The 24,543-nt window shown below is 52.7% G+C and overlaps 1 protein-coding gene and 1 long non-coding RNA gene across 4 annotated transcripts in view; one reads left to right on the top strand and one right to left on the bottom strand.

Moving 5' to 3' along the window:
- Window positions 1-295: 295 nt before the first annotated feature.
- On the bottom strand, window positions 296-23,512 carry LOC117795188. Of its 2 annotated transcripts, XR_004619049.1 has the most exons (4): window positions 23,114-23,512; window positions 5,028-5,190; window positions 4,265-4,465; window positions 296-417 (listed from the first exon to the last, which is right to left on the bottom strand). It is a non-coding gene; the product is annotated as an uncharacterized LOC117795188 (long non-coding RNA). The 2 variants fall into 2 exon arrangements; XR_004619048.1 differs by lacking the exon at window positions 296-417 and having other exon boundaries at window positions 3,579-4,465.
- The window catches only part of SALL1 (spalt like transcription factor 1), a 16,731-nt gene continuing 15,136 nt past the window's right edge, over window positions 22,949-24,543 (top strand). Inside the window, exons 1-2 of one of the 2 annotated variants that reach the window (XM_034638656.1) lie at window positions 22,949-22,989; window positions 23,993-24,085. In XM_034638656.1, the coding sequence (XP_034494547.1) occupies window positions 24,010-24,085 (76 nt within the window). In that variant the 5' untranslated portion in view covers window positions 22,949-22,989; window positions 23,993-24,009. Of the gene's footprint in view, window positions 22,990-23,874; window positions 24,086-24,543 lie in introns of those variants that run through there. The other variant, XM_002914223.4, reaches the window with a different exon arrangement.

The raw sequence follows: 24,543 nt of genomic DNA, 5'->3' as shown, positions 1-24,543 counted from the left end.
GTGCAGAGGAGGGCAAGGAGGGTAGAGGGGAGGGAGGAAGGAGACCCCCTTCAGTGCCGCTGCCCTTCCTTTTAGACACACGCCAGGCGCTGACATGTACCAGGTGAAGGAATCTGCACAATAACCTTCCAAAGCAGGTCATCTGTTTATCCCCATTTTACAGATGAGGCAAAGTGAAGTTCAACGAGTTTTCCCAAACTCAAGTTCAAAGTCACCGCCAGGGTGCGGCAGAACTGGGATCTGAGTGTGGTTCTGACCCCAAAGTCCACATGCACCCTGCAAGGGTTGTCCTCACCTTTGGTAGAGGGTCCAAGACTCTGGGCGCGTTCTCGCTCCGTCCGTAGAGCGGTGAATTAAGTGTAGGATGTAATTCAGCAAGCAACACATATTTTTGGAGCGTCTACGATGCATGGGGCACTGTGTTAGGCACAGAGTGTACAGAAGTGAAAGAGAGACGTCCACAGGCAGACCCTCAGAGTTTGCGAGCAGTTAGATGCCCTCACTGAGTGCCTGTACGGCTCTCTAGCAGCTAGCTAGACTGGATGGATCTCTTCAACCCCTATCAGACCCAGAGCTTCACAAAGGAGACTCCCCCCATCACAACAGGCTCGGGGCTCCCAGAAGATGCTCTAACCCCACATACATAGCTAGCTTCTGCTCTTTTCTGTCCTACCACATCGTGGCATCTGTCCGCTGTCTCTGCGACCCTCCCTGCCGCCCAGGGAAGTCGGCAATTAGCCCATTTTACAGATGAAGGAACTAAGGCTGAGAGAGGTGAAGTGATTTATTCAAGAGCACACCCATGGAGTGATACTGTGGAGTGAGGACATTGCTTTCAACCTCCCACCCACCCACCGGAGAGGAGAACAGTATCCGATGCTCACGGCTCGCTGGGCCCTTGACGTACTTGCTGTTACTTTGCCCGTTTTCGGGAGATGAGCCCAAGCCACAGAGAGGTAAATCACGGGACTCCCAGGCCCTCCTAATGAAGCAGGCTTTTTTGCAAAAGGCAACTTGGTTTAGTCATGACGTGTCTCTTTGGCCATAGTATGCGACCACTCTGGGGACGGACGTCTTATTAAAGGCCAGACACTGGAGAGGATCTCTCTTCTTGTCCCTCTTTTTCTCACTTTCCAATGCTGGGATCACGGTGGTCTCAAAAGATCGGGAACTACTGAAAGAGCCTTTTAAGGGGTGCCTGGGTGGCTCAGTCAGTTAAGCAGCGACTCTTGATTTCGGCTCAGGGCGTGATCTCCAAGTCGTGAGGTCGGCCCCGCCTGGAGTCCCGAGACGGGGCCCCTGGGCTCAGTAGAGGTGTCTGCTCCGGATTCTCTCTCTCCCACTCCCTCTGCCCCTCCCCTCCATGCTCTCTCGCTCTCTCTCAAATAAACAAACAAATTTAAAAAAAAAAAAAAAGCCTTTTAAGAAAACTATGGGGATCTATTTTTATATTTAAAAAGACCCATAATTTGCAGGAAGGCTGCAGGGTAGGGGGAAACGGGGGATGCAGGGAGGTACCAGAACTGGTTCTGGGGAGGGCGTGGTTCCGCGGGTGCCGCTCTGGTTAAGCCGTGCAGCTGGTCTGATGGCATTTGGCAAACTCAAGCCCTGTCTCACTGCTAGTCATTCTACCTGCTGCATTTGCATATACATATGATATCCGTTATCCTAATTATATCTATTTTCCCAGGTACAGATAGACATACCCCAGAGTTGGGGTGCCCATTAGCAGATCACACGGGCCTCTGCAGCTGTGTTTTGATTAGCAGAAAAGGTTCCCTGGCATTGGAGAACCGAAATCACCTTTTAGAGTATGACAAGCGCAGCCAAGCGTCTCGCAAGTGAAAATCAGAGGTTTCTCTAAGGAAGGAGTGAGAACAACCACAAAGAATTAAAAGGAGAATAACCTTTAATGATTTCAACTGTGAAAGCTCAGTCACGCTTAAGGGCTGCCATCCATCAGGCAGCGTGGCCCGGGCGTGCTCCTGAAGCCTGGAGTCGCCCCCATACAGGCTTCTGGAAGGAGGGGACGGCAGTGGGAGCCCCTAGGGGAAGCCCCACCCAGGCTGTTTTCCAGGCTGGGCTCCAGTAGGAAGCCAGGAAGGTAGACAGGCCAAGGACAGTGGCAGGAAGGAGTGCAAGGGTATTCTGGACCTTGAGGTACTCCCATCTGCCTGGAATGACTTGCAAAGGATATGCAAATCCTTATGCAAATCCACAAAGCCTTCTTGTAGACCCTGAGGCTCAGGGACTCCTTTCAGAGGACTTGTAGTGTTTTCCTCTTTGCCTGCTCCCACCCTAGGCGTGCACGCCCACGCTCTGGCGACTTCCTTGCGGGGCTTGTGTCTCTATGCTACTAATGTGACTTATGGGTCAATAGCTTAGGTGTTAAGCTTGTAAGTCCTTCGTAATACTTGGCGTGTTCATAAGTCCTAGCCTATTTCATTCTTGGCAACTCTATAAGCAGGTTTTTTTGACCCCATTTGCACTGAGCCTAATGGCACTCGGTGACTTTGCCCAAGGTCAAATGGCCAGGCCGCCTTGAATTCTGTCTTCAACCTTGTGCCCTAACTTCAAGTCTGGTGTCACTCCCTCTCCATTTCCCTGATTTAAATATTGCTCCTGCAGCGTGGTGGTGAACTGGAGAGGCCAGGAATCAGGAGAAGGGATTCTCAATATCATCCCCAAAAGGGCCATCCCCAAAAGGAGGCAGAGTTCTGTGGATTGAAGATACTCCCCATGTGCTGACGATGTGTTCCCAGGTACGTCTGGTTGAAAGGTATTCATTAATTCATTCTTTCCCCCAACAAATATTTACCGAAGTCCTGCTATATGCTAGCCATTGTTCTACAGGGCTTAGATAACTGGAGGCAGACAAGTGTCCATTGTGCGAAGGGCTCTGACAAAAAGGAAACAGACCCCCTGAGACCAATTTAGAGAGGGCAGTCTCTCTGAGGAAGAGCATCGAGCCCAGTCTCCTTATGGAGCCCGAGCCAGCCCTGCAAAATTGAGGGAGAGGCTTCCAGCAAGGGTACAACACGGCGGAGGTTCAGGAGCTTTCTAGAAAGGGCTGTTTGAGACCCGGAAAGGAGGTGGGCTGGCTAGAGCAAGGTGGTCGAGGACAGATAGTATGAGATAAGTTTGGAAAGGGAAGCAGGTGGGAGCCCATGCAGAGCCCCAGAGGTTTGGTTTTGTTTTGTTTTTTGTTTTGTTTTGTTTGTTCTGTTTTCGGTAGCCTTTAAGCTACTGCCAAACTTGTGGCTTAAAAATAAGGGTTTTTTAATTAATAGATTACAATAGCATAGTATATATCATGCAATGTTTCTCAAACTTTAGAAAGTATCAGAATCACTTGGAAGTCTTGGTAAAACCCCAATAATTTTTTTTTTTTTTTTTTTGTCAAGAGAGAGAGGAGATGGAGATGGGGGAGAGACAGAAGGAGAGGGAGAGAGAGAATCTTAAGCAGGCTCCATGCCCAGTACGGAGCCTAACGCGGGGCTCGATCCCACAACCCTGAGATCATGACCTGAGCCAAAATCAAGAGCCAGATGCTTAATTCACCGAGCCACCCAGTTACCCCCAAGAACTTCTGATAGAGCATATCTGGGGCAGGGCCCGAGAATCTGCATCTCCAGTAAGTTCCCAGATGGTGCTGATGCTGCTGGTTTGAGACCACGCTGGGAGAAGCACCGTGTTAAGAATGTATCACCCATATCATGGGAAACTTTTGTTTTTTGAAACTCTCGTTTCAGTATGTTCGTGTGTACTAGATCCTGATATAAAATGTATTTTTTTAAGAGTGGGCCGCATTTAAAAAAAGAGTGAGAGTGTAGGTCAAATTCTAAGAAGTTGGAAAGCCCCCACCTTAGAAATGTAGGACCTTTCTTTAGAAGAGAACTCATTACCCTTCAAGGTTCGAATCAACTCTGCTGGAAATCTTGGACGTCCCTAAAAATAAATAAACCAGCAAATACCTGAATGAAAAACAAAATAAGTGAAAGAAAATCTATCTGGAACAGGGGATAGGGTTTATTCATTGCCTCACCTTGGCCTTGATTCATCCTACCAAACCTTTGAAAACACTGTGTCGCACTTGGGCCCAGAGCCTGGGATCATGCTGTCCCTTGTCGCCCTGGTTCCCGTGCCCAGGAGCACTCTGGCTGCAGAAACCCCGTTTTCCTGCCCTGGGGCCATCTCCGCAGCCACGCTGCTATTCTGCAGAAGGTCGACCGGCATTCAGTCCATAAGACGTAAACCCACTCACCTGTCTCGCGCTGTGGCTCAGATGGTTTTCCACACACGCCTGTTGAGAGGTTCCTCTGTCATTCAGCCCTTCTTCTCCTATTAGCTGCACTGGTTCCGGATCCCCATGGGAAATTGGGGCTAAGTCCTTACTTCTCACTCCTGGCTGGTCCTGACATCAGTTACAATAGCGTGTCTCATCCCCACTCAGGGACAGGCCAGCCTGGTGGGAACATGAGGGCTTCTCTGGGGAAGGGCAGCCGTCTCTGGAATTTGCACTGTTTTGGTCAGTTCAGCCTACTCTGACCGAGTCTCCTAGACCGGTTGTCACCGTGGACATGAGTAAGACTGTCTAGCTGGAAATCCACAGAGCTCCTGGAAGGACAGCAGTTGCCGAAATTTAGCGGCAAGTCAGGTTTAATCTCTATGACTTAGATCATGTTCCAGGGAGCACATTGGGTTGTCAGAGCCCAGGCCAGGGACAGAAGCACTGAGAAGACTGCAAAGCCATTCAAAGGGAGCTGATGTCCCACCCTGCCTCCTCTCATCTTTCTTCCCATCTCCTGGGTCATCGTGGCACAGTTCTGTGGTGCAGGCCACGTGGGTGATGCCTTCCCCAGACCCCCCAACCCTCTCCCCTCTCACCAGCAGCCAGCTTGCACCTCTCTGTGGCACTTCTCTGATTCAGCCTGGAATGGAGGAGAGGCCGTTCCCTCACTGGAGCCCCGCAGAGACTCCCCAGAAGCCCGTGCATAGGAAACTGTCATGATGTAGGGTGAACGTACCAGCTGTCATCCTCAGGAGTCCCCGTGAAGCCTTCTCCACTGTGTGCACACCTGTCTCCGTGGCCAGGCTGTAGTCTTCTTGAGGGCAGGGACTCTGCTCTATCCCTGTGTCCAGCTCTGTTAACCACCGTTTCCTGAAAGATCCAGCAGCTTCTGGAGAATCCTCAAGAGGAAGAGATGAGATCACAGACACCTTTAGTCTGCTTGGAAAACTCTAGGCAGAGCCAAGTCCCCAGACTCACAAGGGAAATTCTCTTCCCTCTCTCCTGCCGCCCTCCCCTCATGGCACAAGATGCTCATGATGGAATCCATGGGACCTTGCTCCCAGGACTTCCCTTCTCTGAACTACCCCCCTCCCCATAGGGAGTCACTCTGTAGGCACAATGTGGCTCCTGACCCCAGGCGACTGGCTGGGGCGCTTGGCCACACTGAACCAATGAGAGGCCTTACGGGGATCCTCAAAATGAACCCTGAAAAAGAGCATCTGATGTTTTGGAGTGAGGTATGCACCATTCTAGGCAGCCCCATTTCTTTCCAGAAGAGTCTCGAAAGTGGAAAAAGCCAGTCCACAAGTGGATAGGATGGAGCACATCCTTTGTGAGAAGCAGAACAAGAAATGGAATGTTCTGAGGCCATGTGAGCCCCTCATTCCATTGGTTCCCGAAGTCCCACTGCATCTTTTCTGAGATACTCCAGGGTCTAGTTGGTCCCCTTCTGCCTTATTCAGGGGCAGCTTGAGTTTCTGTTGCTGGCAACACATAGCATGCTGTCCGATGCTACAAGGCTGCTCTGAGAAGTCTCTCCCCTCGGGAAATGTCATGCTTTTGGTGAAGTCTCTTCTCTGCCCTCCCCTCACCCTTACCCCAAACTGAGAGTCACCACGGAGGGTACCAGTAACTCTATTAGGGGACAAGCTATGTTTTAAAAACAACATTGGAAGATGAAATGCAATGAAAAGGTGGGAGGTGGGTTAGCAAAGCTCCAGGGCAGAATGCCTGTGAGAGATGTGTTTCTGCCGCAGATTGGTCAGATTCTAAAGTCCAGTTTGGCAAACAACGAACAAATAGTGTATCTTCATTCTTCTTATGCAGCTGCTATGTAGTAAAAGCACTTATTAACTAGAGAAAGGGATAAACTGGACCACAGGTTATCAGTATAGGAAACATATTCACTAGCCTGGGTCCTTGTTATAAATAAAAGGTCGGTTAAACTTAAACATATTCCTGGATATTCCAGTGCATTATAATTCCCTTGAGTGGACCATGGTCCACTCTGTAATATCTGTTTCTCCCCTCTGTCATCTCGGAAAGGCCATGGCATTTGGGGTTTGACTCCACCCCCTGGGACGGCTCTGAGGTTAATCACACCGAAGCAGGTGTTTTAATAGTCGTCACGTGACCCACTTCTGGTCAATGGGGCTCCAGGAGAGGTTGGCCAGACGCTTCTGAGAGACTTGTTTCGTGTCCTTTGAAGAAAGAGGCTATGAGAGTGTGCTCTCACTTCCCTCAATGGGACATGAACCAGGAAGCAAGGAGCCCCCATGACCGTGATTGCCACAAGGGGACCCAGCCTTACAAAGAGACCGGCACGGGTCCCTGATGCCATGACGAAGGCCCCGGATTAACCAACTCTCGGAATGGGAGCGAGCAAATTTCCTTACTGGTAGATCAGTCTGAGTCGAGTATCGTGTTAATCAGCAGCTCTGAGCTCATCCCAACCCATGAAAGGAAGTCCCTCAGGAAAGGCAGAGCCACTGGGCGGTTAGAAGCTTAGCACCTGGAGTATGAGAATTCTGAGTGCAAATCCCAGCTCTGCCACTTGATGCCTATATAAACTGGGCAGTTTGCCCAACCCTCTGAGCCTCAGTCTATGCATCTGTACAATGGGGCCATTAATGTTCGTGGGGCAGTTATTTGCCACCTTGGGCTATGTACAATCCAGCCCCCACCCAATGTTCAAAACTCCTTTGGGGGATCCCCCAGTGGTAGATCTTTCACTCCTGCCCTGACCCAGCCAAATGACAGGTTTGGGTTTTTTTTTTTTTTCCCAGCAAACACTACGCCCAGTGTGGGGCCAGAACTCACGACCCCGAGATCAAGGGTCACACGCTCACCTAACTGAGCCAGCCGGGCAGCCACATGGCAGATCTCGATGTAAGCCCAGCATATCCAGATTGAGTGACTCTGGGGCACGGAGGGGACAGGAAGTCAGGTTGATTGGTCGGGAGAGCCTGCACAAGGAATAGCCCTCCCTTGCTGCCTGACCCTCTCAGGCTCTCTGGGTCCCAGCCGCTTTCCACAACCCTGTGTTCCAGCCTCCCAACCACTCTGGAAGCCCCAGTCCCCTTCCCATAAACTCTGTCCTCCTGGAATAGCAAGTCAGCCTCGGTTGCTTGCAGCCAAGAACGCTGCCATATAAAAGGGCCTTCTTTGTAAGTCCGCAGTGAAGCCTATAACTGAGATTGCACTTGTAAAGTGTTTCAGTGAATGCCTGGCTCGGCGCATGTAGCTGTTGAGATTATTACGAACTCAGATGGCCCCAGGAAGGGATGATCTGAGTTTAACACAAGGTTTTAATTGACCGAAAAGGGTACACAGAGTCCTAGTTGCCGAATTGGCAACTTTCCCTCCACACGGAGCAATCTGGCTGCTTGGGGTCTCCCGCTTGCCATATTCACCACGAATTGGCAACACTCGATGCACACAACGGAATGAAGGGCCAGACCCTCCGATGGCCAACACCAAGTACACAAGAGTGTTGAGTAACGATTTTGGCAACACGTTCTCCTTCACCAGGGTTTGCTGGCGGTAACATGGAAACCGCCTCACGGTCTCGGGACACACGGCCAACAGACAGCAGGAAGAAGTCAGGGCAGCGAAGGGACAGGGCTCGAGGGCAGAAGTCAAGACCAGATCTGGAGCTCAGTCATCCCAAGGCCACGGTTCCGTGGCTGCTCTGCCTGGCTCTTTACCAGCAAGCATGCTTTGAAGTGGTTGAAACCGCTTCTTACCTGACGGGAGTATGAGTCAGATGCCACCATGTGACTGTACTGTGTAATTTGGTACATTCCAGATACCAAGTGATCATGGCCATCAATATCACCACCACCAACAGCATCTTCTTCCTCCTCCTAACACTTGTGGAACCATCATGAAACCCTGGGGACGGGCTCTACGTTTTACACGCATTAGTCCTTCGGCTCCTTCCAACAACCTATGAGGCCAGGTACTATTACTGTTGCTAATAGACTGAGATTTACCGAAATTGAGTGGCTTGGCCTAGCCCTTCACCACTCAGCTGCACGTCAGCCAGATTGCCAGGAAAGCCCCTCTCCTCCCACCAACACACACGCTCACAGGTTCCGACTCATTTCAGCCGGCCTTATTCTCACCAAACCTTTCTCTGCTGGCTAAACAGCCACAGATGGAACGTTTGCTGAAGTGTCATCACGTTCTTACTCGGAAGATGGGTTTTACACCCCGGTTGGGGTTGATGGCGTCTCCTGTCTCTTCCACGTTATCAACTCTTCTGCACAAGCCATAAAAATGTCCCCTCGGTGCTTATGGCAATATATTGATCAGGGCCGTTCAGTCCGACGTGCAAAGTCAGAGGGTTGGGTGCACACGCTTCTCTGTGAGTTTGGCCTGCAGGCTTCAGGCATGTCAACCTCCCCTCACACCCCAGTCCTGGGTGGGGGTGGGGGCCCGAAAAAGGATGATTTATGAATGGGACTCTCAGGTGTTCTGCCCCAGATCAATTGCTTTCAGGCCCAACCTGTCAATGGAGGAAAAATGAATCACGGCCACACCACTTTGCTGAAGAAAACAAATCCGAAGAGGCAGGTGTCTTTCTGAAAGGTCACTGTGCATGCAGATCCAGCTTGTCTCTGCTGGGGGGCGCAGAATGGCGATGGGAGGGGAGATGCCGTAGGGACTGTCAGGTACGCTGTCACCACGGGGACAGCCACAGCCCCCAGCACCACATTGCCGGGCGGTGTGGCAGCCCCCGACTTTGTCGCTTCTCTTCCCTCGCTCCAGGGAGGTGGGACCCAGCCGATGGATATGCCGCGTCGCCAGACGTACCTGCCGCGTGGTCATTTCTCAAGCGAGACACGGATGGCAGCTATCACCAGCAGTCAAAGGCGGCCAGAGACAGAATCGAGGCCTGTCCCATTGTGGGGCCTGTCTCCGCCTCTTTGATAAACATCCCCTGTACAGGCTTGCAGCAAAGAAACCATTTCCAGGACCTGGCACCTGCCCTCCCACTTCCCAATCAACATTTCCTTGTGCTCAACAACAGCTCTTCCCGGGTTTCCCGGCACTCTGGCTGGGCCATCCCCAAGGGTCCCCCCGTCCATTTTATTTCCGTGTGCTGTGTCAGGGGATGGCTGCTGGAGGGTGGGGGGCAGCTCCTGGCTGGAGGGGAGGTGTTGCCGAGACCCGCGCACTGACGAAAAGCATTCCAAATTCTATTACTCCAGGGAAGCCGCACCTCGTTAGGCGTTCCTCGTCTTTTGGAGAGGAAAAGGCATTCTTCTGCCAAACGAGTTGTCTAGCACGCTTTTTTCCTCCCTCTTCTTCTTCTGTCTTTGGCGGGGAAAAGCCAAGTCTGGTTGTTGCCGCCAAGGTGGTGGCTCTGAGCGTTCTGCTTCCCACCCCCCCACGGGCTTCTCTTGCTGATCTCTCGGCCAGAGAGAGGCGGGCAGTGGCCAAAGAGCTCGAACGTCTAGTTCTGCAGTAGCTGGCATGGACACACACCCACCGGGGCCCTTTGCTCCCCTCCGTGCTCCACTCGAGTGGGAAAACCACATCACCGGACCCACAACACCCTTCCCGTACAAGGCAGAGGGATAGGATGTGGGATGCCAGGGAAGCTCCCGCTGGCCTTGGTTTGAACCCACAGCACTAAGAGCCTGTTGGCCTTGAAGGTGAGGAAAATCACACAAGGAGATTTTTTCCACTGCACAGTCAGCCTAGAAACCTATCGTATAGTCCCAGGTGGCGGAGGCACTCTTCGGACTAGGGCTTCCTCAAGGCATGACACCCCAGGCATGACAACCAAAAATGTCTCCAGCCATTGCCAAATGTCCCTGAGGGGGACATTTGTCCTCCTCACCCCCAGGAGGAGACACTGCTTCTGGCAAAGGTGCAGAGCGGGGAATCAGCCCAGATGCCGGACGTCTCCAAGGTCTGGAGATGAACATTCCAGAGCCCACACAACTAATACCCATGTCATCAAGCCGCAAGAGAAATTGCAGGGAGATGCGAGAGGATTTCATCAAACAATCACCATCCTCCTACCAGCGACCTTTTCTGGAGTGCCTAGTATGTGCCAGGCATGTACCAGCTGCTCGACACACACGGCGTCTAACAAGGATTAGTGGTTATTAATGCTAGTGCCACGCGCTGGTGACTCAGAGTAGCGGGCAGCCAGAGCCACATTTTCCCCAAATATGGCAAACAGGAGATACCATGGCCAGGCCTCACTCATCGCTTGCAGGAGCAAAAGGGCATGAGCTTTTTTGTTCCTTCACAGACACGGTGCCTGACGGGGGACATTTCTGGACACAGGAGGACCTGGGGAACTGAGCTGTGCTCCTATCGGAAGATCACTGGCCCCAGGGGGGGCCCCTTCCCATCACCCGACGCCCACCTTGCAGGACTTTTATATTTGCTGACCCCTCCTTTACACTCTCACTACATAGAGCAGTCCATGCCTGGCAACATCGGCATCGTCTGGGAGCTTGGGAGAAATCTGGAATCTCGGGCCCCACTCCTGACCTTCCAATTCAGAATCCGCATGCTCACAAGCTCCCCGAGTTAGTTCTCAGGGAGTAACATCCGAGACGCTACTCTGGTACAAGAGTACCAGCCTGCTGGCATCTGCCAGCATTCCATTTATTTTTTTTTTTAAGATTTTATTTATTTATTTGAGAGCGAGAGAGAGCGCACACACAAGCAGGGGGGAGGGGAAGGGAGCCCATGCGGGACTAGAACCCAGGACCCTGAGATCATGACCTGAGCCAAAGGAAGACGCTTAACCCACTGAGCCACCCAGGCGCCCCGCATCTGTCTGTGTTTTAGCCCAGGCACAGATGCACGGCAAGAGCCCAGCTCTCCCTAGATCCATTCATTCAACCAGTATTTACTGAACACCTACCATGTGTCCTGCCTTTGTGGCACCAACAGTCAGGGCCTCTTACCAAACCCCCGCATCCCCCCCAGACAGGTGACTATACAGAGGAAGTCACCTGATTTACACAGAAAGATAATGAAGCCCCACCAGCTTAAGAAACTGGGGGAAAATCCTGCTACTAATTACCAGGGCAAGGGTTTTAATTCCAACATCTTTTCCTCAACCCTGGCTCTTTCTTCTACCCCTGTACTAGTTTTCAACTGCAATCATCAGGGCAAAAAGAGGAAACAGAAGTTTCTGCCTGTCTGAACTACTGAATCATACTAATGGCAGGATTGGGTGGGGGGGAGTGGTCACGCAGCCCGACTGCCGGCTTCCGTCATGAGTTCGTCTAGAATCAGAGACAGTTTAATTCACGGGGGTGAATTTTTTGCTCAAAGCTCTCCCTCAGCTCCATCAGTTCTAAACCAAAGGCATTTAAAGACCATCCATAAAAAAATACAAAGCGACCACAGCTCTGGGGATTTTAACGAATCCGCTCCCTCAAACTGTATCTTCCTGTCATCCGAAATTGAAACGGAGGTCCAGATTGTGTCCATGCAGCAGACTCCAAACTCCTGCCCCAAGTCCCCTCCTCACCTGGCCTTCCTAAAACTTGGAAACTTTTTTGTTGTTGTTGTTATCACTTTGTTCCATTAGGTTTAGTTCTGTTTTCTCATAAAGCTATCACGAGACCTGGTTTATAGGCCCCCAGCAGCCCCAAACCTCTGTGATTCTAGGGCAATTACTCCAGAGCCTCAGTTTTCTCATCTGTAAAATGGGAAACGTAGACACTGCTTTACAGAGTTCCTGGGGGGATTCATGAGGCTAATTAATTGTGGGTACTGTGCTCAGCCCCAAGCCTGAGTCCTGGCAAGTATGTAACAAATGGCAGCTCTCTTCTCCCTCCCTTTGCTCTGAGAGCCTTCCAGGAGGGTGGCTAAGGGCTGATGGTGACTGATGACTTCTCAGGGATTCTCCAACACATTGGGCTGAGCTGCTAGGCTTACGGAGGAGGCAGAGCCCCATTCAAATGCAGAGGTTGGAGCTCAACCGAAGGGCGGTAGCTGACTTAGACACTTGAAGTAAGCTTGCTGCCATCCCTGGCCTGTATTCTGTGGGCCTTCTGTGATGCTCAGAAAAATAAAAAGATCACTGTGAACGTCTCAGATGGGGGGTGGGGCTGTACAAGCCACAGAGACACCTGACATTCTTCTGGTTCTCCCAGCTCAGGGAACTCCCCACCCCACGAGCCTTAGACTTCTCTGAGACAGCAGCTAGAAATGCCAGCCATCTATGTTCCCAGCCTCCCTTGCAGCTACAACACAGCCAACAAATGCCTCGCCGGCCATATTGACTCGGGAGCCCAGGCCTGTAAAGGATCCAGGCTGCTGAAGATGTCATGGGAGTGGGACCTACAGCCAATGCCCAGAAGCTTCTGCGGGGCCAGCAGTGGGACGGCTTCCAGAGCCAAGAGTCCTGTGTCCTCAGGAGCTTCCCCAGGGACCAAAGCTAGACAGGCTGAGCCTGATTCCCTTGCCCTCCTAAGGAATCTGTGAGCAACCTAAGTCCCTTAAAAGGTTATTTCTCTGTTGAAATTAAAGTGTCTCTTGCTGAAGCTAAGAACTGTGATGGAAACGTCTCTCAGTTTAAGTTCTGGTCCTCGATTTAGCTTGTGGAGAGACGTGAGCTCGTGCTGATAGAGAAATCCCCACCACTGACCCATCGCCACTGTGTCTACAAGAGCGCTTCTCAAAATGAGATCTCTGGAACAAACGTATCAAAGTCGACTACAGCGCAACTAGGTTATTGATAAAAATATCAATGCCCGCACTGTGCAGATACTGAATTAGAACTTTTGGAGCTGCAGTTCAAAAGTGTGGGTTTTTTTCACACACCCTTGCCACCCCGCCCCCAATTGTTCTGCTCCCCGAAGTATGAGAACTGCTGGTCTACGGTACTTCTTAGCTTTTTCCACTTAGACAACTGTGACATCTGTGCGTTCCCGTGTGATAAAATGAAGAAGCTCCTTGTAAACAGAGGCAACTGGCCCTGGGGGGCTCTGGCAGCCCTGGGTCCCATCTAGCTTCCATGAGCACTGAGAAGAACAAATACGTCATACACCATTACCTGCCTTGTGGCTGCGAGATTCTGAGCTGCCCCAAGCTACTCAAACTGTGGTCCGTGGGCCAGGGCTTGGTCTGGTTTACTGTCAGTCTGCCACACCATAACTAGAGAAATGGATGACTCTTGACTTCCGCTCAGGTCATGATCTCAGGGTCATGGGATCAAGCCCTGCATCAGGCCCTGCGCTCAGTGGGGAGTCTGCTTCTCCCTCTCCCTCTGCCCCTCACTCTGCCTGTGCTCTCTCTCTCTCTCTCTATCAAATAAATAAATAAAATCTGAAAAAAAAAAAAAAGGAACTACAGTTTCTGACAGTTTGTCAGAATAATCTATGTTTGCTGAATCTGCGATACAATTTTGAGCTAATATTTTGGGCGATTCTGTTTTCTATTCCATTTTTTTCTCAGAATTTTTTCTAGTAATATGTTTTCACATTTTCTAGCACTATATTTTCAAAAGCATCGGTCCATGACAGATTGGGGAAAAACCTTGTTCTTCACTAAAGATGGTCCTTCAGATGACAACTGGTCTATGGCATTTCAAACTAATCCTCCAGTCAGTAAACTGTAAGTCAATGCAAACAGTGTTGGTCCAGCTTCAGACCCTGAACTCCATCTGGTGCACCAGCTGCTGGGGGCTGGAACCTTCTCGCTCAACACCCATAGGGCCTCTAATTACAAGACTAGATTAGCACCTGGGTGCTAGATTGCTTCTGGGTCGAATAATAGAAAAAGTCACTACTACTCAAAAACACAAGGAAAACTTGATGCTTCTTCCAGGGTCAAGATAGATGGCTCAATGCCAACCCTAGTCCCACCCAAGGCAATACTTGTTCCTGGATCAAATGCGACCAAGGCCCAAAGAACTTTCTAGGGTTCAAGTGTTTAAATAGGACAGTGGCAACTTCCATTTTCTCTTTCAATTTCTTATCTCTAACATCCAATGTTCTCCAAAGTGAGGTACCTAATTTTTCAACGTTGTGGAGCTACGATTAAAGTATACTGAACCGCACGCATGGGAGGTATACCATTGGATCTGCTTTGAAATGTGTATGTCACTGAGAAACCATCACCACAATCAAGATAGCAAACATATCTATTACCCCCACGAGTTTCCCTGGACCCCTCCACAACCTCTCCTTCCTTCCCCTTCTGTCCCCAGGCAACCATTAAACCACAATTTGCTCTCTGTCACCATAGATTGGTTTGCATTTTCTAGAGCACGATATAAATGGAATGATGTCATATGTGTGCTTTTGTTTCTGCTTTCTTTCACTTAGCATAATTTTGACATTCATCCAGATCACCGCAAATATCAGCATTGAATTCCTTTTCATGGCTGAGTAGTAGTCCACTGTAGGGCTATTCCACAATTCGTTTCATCCACTTGACTAAAAAAAACCAATTAGAAAAAAAGAATATTTCATTCTCCAAATCCTCCTGAAAGTAGAATAACAAGGAGAAGTGGAAAAAGAAGAAGGAGGAGCACGTTTTTCTGAGTCCACTCCCTTCTCAGGATCTTTGCAATTGCTCTTTCCTTGGCCCAGATTGCTTGTGTCCCCAAATTGTGGCATGGCTGACACCCTCCCCTCATTCTCACCTTAACGTGAAGGTCGTTTCCCTGGAGACCTTCCTGATCCTCCTCCCCTTCCTCCCTGTGCCTCCTCCCAGTCATTCTCCATCACATCACACAGTGTTATATTCTTTAAAGGACTTACCATTCTCCGCATTTATTCTTTTTTTTTTTAATGCCTATCCCCTTCATTAGAATGCGGACCCCAGAAAATCAAAGAGACCCTCTCCATCTTTCACAATTATATCCTTTCTGCCTAAAATACCGACTGGCATATAGTAGGTGCTCAATAAAAGTTGGTTGAATGAATGAATGAATGAATGAATGAGCAAAGGGTCACACTGTAGACTGAGTTGTGTTTTTAAAGTTATAGGACCTTTCGTTTTGAAACATCTCAGAACTCCTTGATATAGTAATGACATTTGGGAGGCCACCCACCAACACTGGGAGCTACTCAGAGGCCAGGAAGAGAACAGAAGGAGCAGCCGAGACTTGGAAACCTATTTAATGCACTGGTGAGAAAACCAGCCTGGGCTCTCCCCACTGCCGGCTGGCTCCAGCGCTCCTACAAATCATCTGAAATGCTAAATCATGTTTAAATCCCTGATTGTGACCACCGGGAACTCTGAAGGACACGCACGCATAATTTACATACTGCCAAGCTCCTGAGAGCTTCTAAATAAAGCCCCCGAGGGCCTCCAGGCACTATTTTTGAGGAGAAGGACATCAAGTGACAGATTAAATCGAGTCTGTTCCCTCCACACCAGAGAAAAAAGAAACCTCGCCCCCCACTCGCTGACATCTGTGACGGTCCTAAGCTACATTTGCCATCCGATGCTTCCCAAAGCTGCCGTCAGGATCCTGAAAACGCGTGACTGTCTCCCATTTTGCAGAATGAAGCCGCCGCTCAGGGGAATTTTTTTGCTCAGACTTTCATTCTTTCTCTAGATCTTAACCATACAAAGCGTTTTCATCTCAAAGCAGAGGGGAGGGGTGTTCCCAAGAGCACTCCGCATTCCGACGGTAAATGTGAAATTACCTTTAATCACAATGTGGTCATAACACCAGTCACAAGGTGGGCACAGCAGCCGCTACAGGGTTCGCATCCGGACCCGACAGACACACACCTGGGAGGGCAGGACAGGCTGATAGCATTCCCACCCCAACCACTGGATTTTGGCTCCAGAGTTCTCTGTTATTACGACCGTGCTCAATTTTTGTAATCTGACAAAAATGGAAAGCAAAAAAGCCAGCAACAGGAGGCCTAAGTAAATACTGAGAGTGGTTTAAACCTTTCAAGGGGCCCAAAGAAAAACAGCACCTGTTTTATTGTTGTGTTTTGTTTTCTGCTCCATTCAGAGGAGTCCATACAATCAAAACACACATATGAGAGCCAAATAAAACAACGAAGTGAATACAGGCTGGCACCTAAGCAACAGGCTACTTGCGTGTCACCAGTGCTCAGGAACCTTCTAGAGGCAGGCAGATGATCTGTCCCTGGCCCACATGCACAGTTAGGCTTGGGTTCATGCACAACCTGCTCTAGTTTCAATTTTCTGTATTACTCGGACTTCCTGTTAAAATGCTAGGAAAAAAACTAAAAACTAAAAAAAAAAAAAAAAAATTTAGAAATGCCCTGACATCAAACACTGTGTTTACCCTTGCGCCTACGCTGTTCCACTCACCCCCAACACTGAGCCAGGCAATAATACTCGCCCAGGAAATAAACTCTTTGATCAATTGCCCGTAAGCCAGGAAAGGAATCCCAGTGTTCTCCCCACGCCTAGCATGTTACTCTGCAGGGTGAATGAGGACATGAATAGAGGGATGGGTGAGTGAATGGGGAACGATCTTTTAACCATCCTGCAGCACTGGAGCCTAACAACCTGTGGGGTGGTAACAATAACAGTTAACACTTATATTATGCTAATTATATGCCAGCCACTATTCTAAACTCCTCATACATATTAACTCTTTTAACCCTCAAGAGCTCTATGAAATAAGGACTATTATTATCTCCCCGGAACAGAAGAAGGAGCTGCTGGAGGTATATGCAGGGCACGCTGCTTGGAGGAGGCAGAGTTGACCCCTTGCTGGCCCCTCCGAAGCACTGTGCTTCCTCTCCATGAGACACCTTGCATGCAGCAGAAAAAGGGGAGTCTAGGGATATTAATCTGACCAAGGCTACTACCCACTTCACGGGCGTACAACTAGGACCGTGTTCCCAGGATGCGGTTCAGTGACAGCCAGGAGGTAAATTCCCGGAGCCTGACTCCAGTGCCCAGGTAGGGCGTGTGACTAAAGCTGACCAGGGACAGTCACTTGAGACCAGCAGAAGAGACACTGTCAAGGAGGCTGGGATAAAAGGCCAGCTTTCTCAGCACTACTCTCCCAAACGGGAGGTGCTGTGGGGTCCCGGAAAGAAAGAGAAAATACAAACAAACTTGGAAAATGAGGGCTGCACCCCAACTCTCCCAGGAGAAGGAGAGAGATTCTCGCTACCATCCTCCTGTCTTCTGCCGCTAGGCGAAGGCCGCCCCGAGTCCGGGGCCAAGTTCTAAGCAAAAGTTTTATCTGTAAGGGCCTGAGCAAAGGTTCTGAGCAAGGCTTCTCAGGGACTGGGTTTTACTACAAAATAGGTCAGAGTCTGGGGTGGGGAGAGGAGTCGGGATGAGAGAGCAGAGGCCAGGACAGAATGAGAATTATAAATGGGAAAGGGGGAGAAAAAGTTGGAGCTAGTTTCCGACCTTAGTGTGCAGGTGTTGATAGTTTGGGGATTATGATTTAAGAGATAATTGCCCCTGTTTGGGGAAAGTACAAGAAAGCAGGGAGACACAGATTTGGAATTGGGAAACGAGGAGTCTCTTAAATTTAAAACCCCACCTTAAACCGGGGATTAAGTCAGAGAGAACTGTGTTGTTGCTGTGGCCAGAGAGAGGAGGATGAAAACCCAGAGAAAGAAATTATGGTTCAGTAATATTAAGAAACTTCAACGAACTGGAAAAGGGGAAAGAAGAAGAGCTGGGTGGGCTATCCACTTGCCTCCTCCGCCCCACGCCTTTTCACTCCTCACACACAAGGCACCAAAAAAAAACTGCACTCCATTAAGGAATTGAAGTTGGTTGTGGGGACGAGGTAAAGCTACCACTCTGACTCAAACTGCAAACTCGGAGAAGAAACACCTCTTTCCCTCACAGAGAAACCCAGAGAAATATCCCCTGTGCAAGCTGACATTTGTGGGGTTTGTAAATTCCCAGTAATGTGAGTGACAGGCCTTGCTCACAAGGCCGCTGGGCAGACAAGAGCCACGACCCCCAGGACAGTTCTGAAACCAGAGTTGGCCATGGATGTCTCAAACAGAAACCAAAATGTGCTTTTCTCCATGAGCACGGTCATCCCCAGGCAAGATCTCCAGTCACACAAGCTTTTCATAAAACCAAGATGCACGGCTCTTTGGAAATTGTTCTGTTCTTTGAAGAGGGACATTGTGCTACAGAAAGTGGTAGAGTATACGGTTTGTTTTTCTAAGTTTGTTCTAAGAGATTTGCTCAATGAGTTGATTTAGGAGTTCCCACTGGGAGGTCATTTGAGAGGATCTCCTATATGAATGAAAATGAGTTTCCTGGCGGACCCCCCCCACACACACAGGCACACCCCCAAATGCACAGAGCCCAGGGCTCTACCATGTCACACCCATTCCCAGCAGATGACATAAGAACTCATCATTTTTCACCAGATCCAAAGGTCCTACCTCTTGAGCTCAAAGATGAGAATCTGTGAGCCCTGCGGGGCTTTCGAACATCCTACTACTAGGTTCCAGGAATTAGCTACACTCTATTGCATGATGATAATTTTTTTTTCACGCTGAGAAAAACCGCAATGGGATTTTAACCAAAAGGAAGCAAAGGTTTTCTTTTTATAAATTCGATTAGTCTTTTCCACTTTCTGTACCTCGAGACATTTCCTTTGGGAGGAATTTTATACCCAGAGACCCCTTAGCGAGGCACTGTTGCATGCGGGGCGCAGTGAATTTAAGTGCAAGACGCTTCATGTGGACGGAAAGCAGCAATCGCAGGCACTTGCGGTCGCCAGCGAAGTCAGTTTCTAAATGCTGCCGTGCGGATGGCCCTGCAAGAGAAGGAGGATGAAGTTGGCCGCGGCCAGGCTGCACCGGACCTCTGGCTGGGAGGCGCGCGGGCGGTTACCAAGCCCGCCCTTCGCTCGCCACCGCCGACTTTCCCGCCGGAGCCGGCGCCGGGGCGCCTGGTCCCCGCGCGGCACCCGGCGCCGGTCTGGAGATAGCCCTTGGCTGTGGGCGGCGGGAGTCCCCCTGAAAGTGCGCCTTTTCGCCGCGGGGACTTAGCTCCTGGGGAGCGAGCGCGCCGAGTGCGCACCGCTTCGACTCCGCCGGGACCGGGGGTCCCCACCCGAGCCCGCTCCCCAAGGCCTCAGGTTCGAAGCCTCTCCGGTGGCGGAGGAGAGGCTAGGATTTGAGCGCCAGCAGTTCGGGGAAGGAAGGAGTTTCTGAAACTCCCGGGGAAGCGAAGTCCCGGGGCGTGGAAAATAACCGAGCCTGCGGTGGGTTTTCCAAACTTGGTCTTCGCTTTGGGTCAGGTTTTCTGCTCCCTCCTCCCACCGCCCTAGCCCCAACGCTAGCAAAGAGTTCTAAGGGCTAGGGTAACTACCCGCGCCGGTCCTTTCTCAGCCTGCCCCCCCACCCCCAAACTTTCAGACCAGAAAAATAGAAGTAAACGCCAGGAGTGGTTAATGCGGGTGCGTCCAGGCGTCCCCATCCCAACACACACACCACCATCATCATCACTATCACCACAATCATCAGCATCATCACCACCACCCCCGCCACCCCCACTCCGTCCCTCCCACCTCCGGGCAGAGGAGGGACTGGGAACCTGATCGCGGGCTCCTGTCCTGAATGTTTCCCCATCAATAATGTTGATACCATCGATGTGCCTTCATCCCCCACCCCCGGGGCACCCCTGCAGCCCTTTTGCCATTTTTTGCTTGACTCAAGAAAACGAAACCTCTACTACTGCCCTCCTAGCCGTGGCCGGGGGGCCCGCGGGGCCTGGGGCCTGGGGCTGAGGAAGCAGGGGCTGGGCCAGGGAGTGTGGGGGCGTTCTGCAGTTCCGGGGTGCCCAACCAGCGCCGGCGGAAAGAGAAGGAAGGTCCCGGGCCGAGGCCAGGCCTCATTCCAGGCTCCATCCCAAACCTGGGGTCAGACTGGGCCAGCATGAGATATTTTTGCAGGTGGGAGAGCCAGGCCTTGGAAAGGGGAGGCCCAACACCCTCTCCCTTTCCCAGGATCTGGGATGAAGCGGAGAGGCTCGGAAACCCGTTCGCTGGGAACTCAGTTGTGGCCCGCGGCCTTGGGGCACAGCCCTTCGGTCCGCCAACCCAACAAGGCGCTCTAGGTCTTGGGAAAACCGACGAGACGCATTAGGAGAAACACAGCCATCGAGCCCCCAAAATGTGAGTTTGCACAACTCGGCAAGCACCTCCCCGGGTGCGGTTCTTGTTGGCCCGCGAGGTCACGACCCTGGCGCAGCAGCAGCCTCACTTCGGGGCACCCCCATTCCCTCGCGGAGATCAGCCCCTAAAGTGCCAGGCCCTCTGGTGGAAAAGGCAAGTCGGAGCCGCGGTAGCCCGGCTCCCCCAGCAGCTGCCCCACCCTAGGCCAGGACGGCGCGACCCCCTATAGAGCGCGCAGGTCACTGGGGTGAGCAAGGCGTGGGGACGGGCTTCAGCTGTGGCACCTCGCTCGCACTCGATGCCTCCTTTCGACCCGCTCAAAAGTAAAAAGCAACCCCCAGGCTGTCTCCGTTTTTATTAATTTAATTATTTCTTAGCCTCGCGGCACGCGAAGCCTCACCCGCGCCCTGACATCGCCGCGCCCGCGTCAGCGAACCACGGAACTTGGGCCCCAGACAATGGCCCGTAATTGATGTATTGCCATCAACAATAAAGACCGATTCTCCTCTCCCCGCCATTCCGACCATCCCCCTCCTCTCATCCCCCCTCCTCCACCTCCCCTCTCCTCTCCCTCGGCCACAGAGGGAAAGAAAACAAACAAGAAATTAGCGGGGGACGCCGCGCACAGAGCGAGACGCCCGCCTCTACGCCGTCGAGGACGCAAAAGAACGAAAAAAGTTATTAAAGTTTGGATCCCCCCAATCAATTAGTCTCTGCTCGCCCATTTTTAATTAAACATCGCGAAGCTGCTTTTGCGTGTGCATTTTGTTTGGTTGTTTGTTTTGGTGTTTTGGGGGGAGGGAAGGCTTTTTATCCCCCCCCCTCAATCTTAATAACACATAGAGCAAGTAACGAACACGTGTGAAGCTATTCCGGGAGCTTCCCGTGGCGCACGCGGCGCACACCGGGAAGAAGGGTTTGCGGGATCGCCAGCTCGGCTCGGTTCTTGGCAGCACTCGGTGACCCGGAGGCCCGGACTTTCAAGAAGCCAAGAGTGTTAGAGACGGACGCGGGCGGCTCCAAATGCAGGCACATTCGGAGAAAGGGTGTGCAAGTGCATATGTAGGGGCACGTTAGCGTACCTGGGATAGTGCGGGCTGGTGTGTGCGAGGACCACAGTTTGCAAGGCGGGGGGGGGGGGTGCGCGATTGGCACGTGCTACTGTACACTTTCCCGGGGGTCTGGGGGAAGCGAGAGACTCGCACCCCAGGAGCACGCAGATCCATCTTTGCCGAGGGATCTCTTTAAATATTCAGTGAGAAATAATGGCATTTGAAGCACCACCTATGGAAACATTATTATCTTCATTCTTCAACATCAGCCCCACTGATAGCTTCGTTTGTCTTTTTATCAAAATCTACTGTAACCAACAGGACCTGGGGAGAAAGGGAGAGCGAGGTGGAGAGGGAGTGTGTGTGCGTGTGCGTGTGTCAGGGACCGAGCGAGGGCAGAAGAGAGGAAAAATAAGAGGGAGAAAAGGTGAAGAAAGGGCGAACGAGAATAAAGAAAGAAGGGAGAAGTTATACCAAGAAAAAAAGTCGCCAGGAGGAAAACAGAAACATTCCCCCCTCCCACCCACACACACAAAAGATTTAGAATTAAAAGGGGAAGAAAAAAAAAAAGACCAAAGACCAACGAAGCTAAAACAGAAGAGTCATTTGGGGGAGAGCGGTAAGGGTCCGGAGCACCCGAAACTCTACTAGAAAGATTGGTGCCCACTTCGCGCGAACCGACTGCGGTGCTCCCCAGACTCAATGGCGCACCCGAATTGGGGCGTCCTTATGAGCCCTCTCCTCTCCCGATAGCGAGATAGGGCAGGGATTGTGTATCTGCACCCCCCCTCCTCCCCCATTACTCAAGCGAAGTTTAGTTTGTCCTTCGGGCGCAGGACTTCGGGAACCTTGGAGCGAGGAGACCCCGAGGCGCGAGGGGAAAGAGCGAGGCTGAGCCGCGGACTGAGCCTGAGGTTCGCGGGCACGGGAGCCCAGCGGAGGGAGTGCCGGGCCCACGCTCCCGATTCCGGACCCCGGGGCGCGGGTAGGGAGGCTGCATCCCAGCCTGGGGAGACGGAGCTAGTGCGAAAAGTTTGGGTGCCGCGCTCGGCAAGTGCCGGAGAGATGGAGGCGAGCTTCTGTCGGGCCAGACAGCTGTGGACGGGGAGGCTCCCCCCCCCAACCCCACTACTCCCGGCTCAGCACGGCCACCTGGTTGCCAGGAGCATGGGGCGCGTTCCCCTCCCCCCAGGGCGGGGAACCCTGGGGTCCTGAGGACTGGCTTTGCCCGCGGCCCGGCAAAGCCGGGCCGCGCCTCCCGCGGCCAGGGGCGGGTTGCTGCGTTCAGGGTAAGCGCCGGCCCCTCCCCTCCCCCCGGCTGGAGCTGAACTCGGATCCCAAGCTGGTCCCTGCTCTCCTCCCGCCCCGGGCTCCGCGGCGCCACCGCCGCCGCCGCCTCCCCGCGGAGTGACGCGCCCTGCAGCCAACCGGGGCAGCCGGGGGGGAGGTCCGGGAGGGGTCCTGGGCGGAGCCGGGCCGCCCCTTATCCCACGGGCTCGGGGCTGCTTCTCCCGAAAACTTCAGCCCTAATTGTCCTGGGAATGTCCGAGGTAGAGAAAGGGAGCGAGGGAGCAACGAGAGGCTGGAGGCTCGGGGCCCTTTGAGAAGGATCCGGGTGGCGGGAGAGTTGCCCCTCCCCCCTCCAAAAGCCCCAAACCCATCACGTTCCCAAACCTTTCCTCGGTCCTCTTCTCCGCGCCCCCGCGAGCCCGCGATCCAGGGGATGGAGAACTCGGGGCGAAGGAGCGCCGAGCCAGGCGGCGAGCGGGCGGGAGGCCGGGCCGCGGGCAGGAGGCGGACCGGCGTGGGGCTGGCTCTTCCCCACTCGCTTATTTTTTTTTTACGGGGTGGGGGTGGGCTGCTTTCTGGTAGCTGTTAAAGAAACGAAGAAACACTCACGAAACGGGACTTCCTCCCCCCAAATCCCGCCACGGGACTCCCTCCCCCCGCGGGCCGGCGCGCCTAGCGCCGGAGTTGGGAAGTTCGCCGCGCGCCCGCAGCCTGGGTCTCCGGCCCCCGTCACCCGGCCCCACCCCCCACCCGGGAGGTTTAATTCCGGGGAGGGCATGCTAATTCGGGTCGGCCCAGCCCGGGATGGGGGGGTGGGGGGGGGACAGGCCAGGGCGCCGGGCGCGCAGAGGCGAGGAGGAAGGCCAGCGGCGGCTGGGCCGCGGAGTCCCGGGCGGTCGCGAAGAGGGTTAACCCAGTGTCGGGCGGCGCGGCGCGCAGAGCCAGCCCCGCGGCCGGCTTATTGGGCCAGCGCGCGGAGAGACAGGGGTCTGCAGCAAATCACGAACTAATTGATTAAGGCGAGCGGGTTTGAATAGCGCTGGCCCGGTGCCAATCGCCTTTCAAAGAGCCCCTCTATGATTAATCGCAATGCATTATTGATAATCATAATTATAGCAGGACACATGCGCGCTGCGCCCGGGGCCGGGGAGCCGGGGAGGGGGCGGGCGGGCCGGCGGGCGGGGGGAGCCGCCGCCGCCGCCGCCGCTCGATTTCCGTAATTTTGAGAAGATTTTTTTTTAGTAATTTTTTATTCTGCCCCAGCTGATGTTTGAGCCAGCATGTCGCGGAGGAAGCAAGCGAAGCCTCAACATTTCCAATCCGACCCTGAAGTGGCCTCGCTCCCCCGGCGAGATGGTGAGTGCTTCGGCCCGCGCCGCGGACACACACACGCACACACACGCACTCGCACTCACACTCACGCACACCCGGACCCACGCACACGCGGCTGGCCCCCGCGCCCACCGCCCCGGCCGCTGCCACCGCCGCGTCCCCGCTCGCCTTTCCCACTCGGCGTATTTCTTTCTCCCTTCCTGCCTTCCTTCCTTCCTTCCTCTTTCTTTCCCTTTTTTTTCTTTCTTTTTTTTTTCTTTTCAATTTTCAATTTGCCTGCGTCGAGCTTCCCCCTTGGCCCGGGGAGAGCAAACACTTCTCCAGGCAGGATCTTTCCGGAGTTGTTGGGTCCTCCCGGGGGGGAGGAGAGCGGGCACGCGGGCCCCGGCTCCTCCGCCCCGGCTTTTCCGGGGAGCGGCGGCCCGGGCCCGGGTGGCCCGCGGGACGCGGGGCGGGCGGACGTCGGCCGCCCGGGGCCCCTA

The sequence above is a fragment of the Ailuropoda melanoleuca genome, chromosome 12, assembly GCF_002007445.2.
Source record: "Ailuropoda melanoleuca isolate Jingjing chromosome 12, ASM200744v2, whole genome shotgun sequence".
In the NCBI taxonomy this organism is placed as follows: domain Eukaryota; kingdom Metazoa; phylum Chordata; class Mammalia; order Carnivora; family Ursidae; genus Ailuropoda; species Ailuropoda melanoleuca.
The sequence above is the reverse complement of the archived record's forward strand: the minus strand, read 5'-3'. Positions and strand labels throughout refer to the sequence as shown.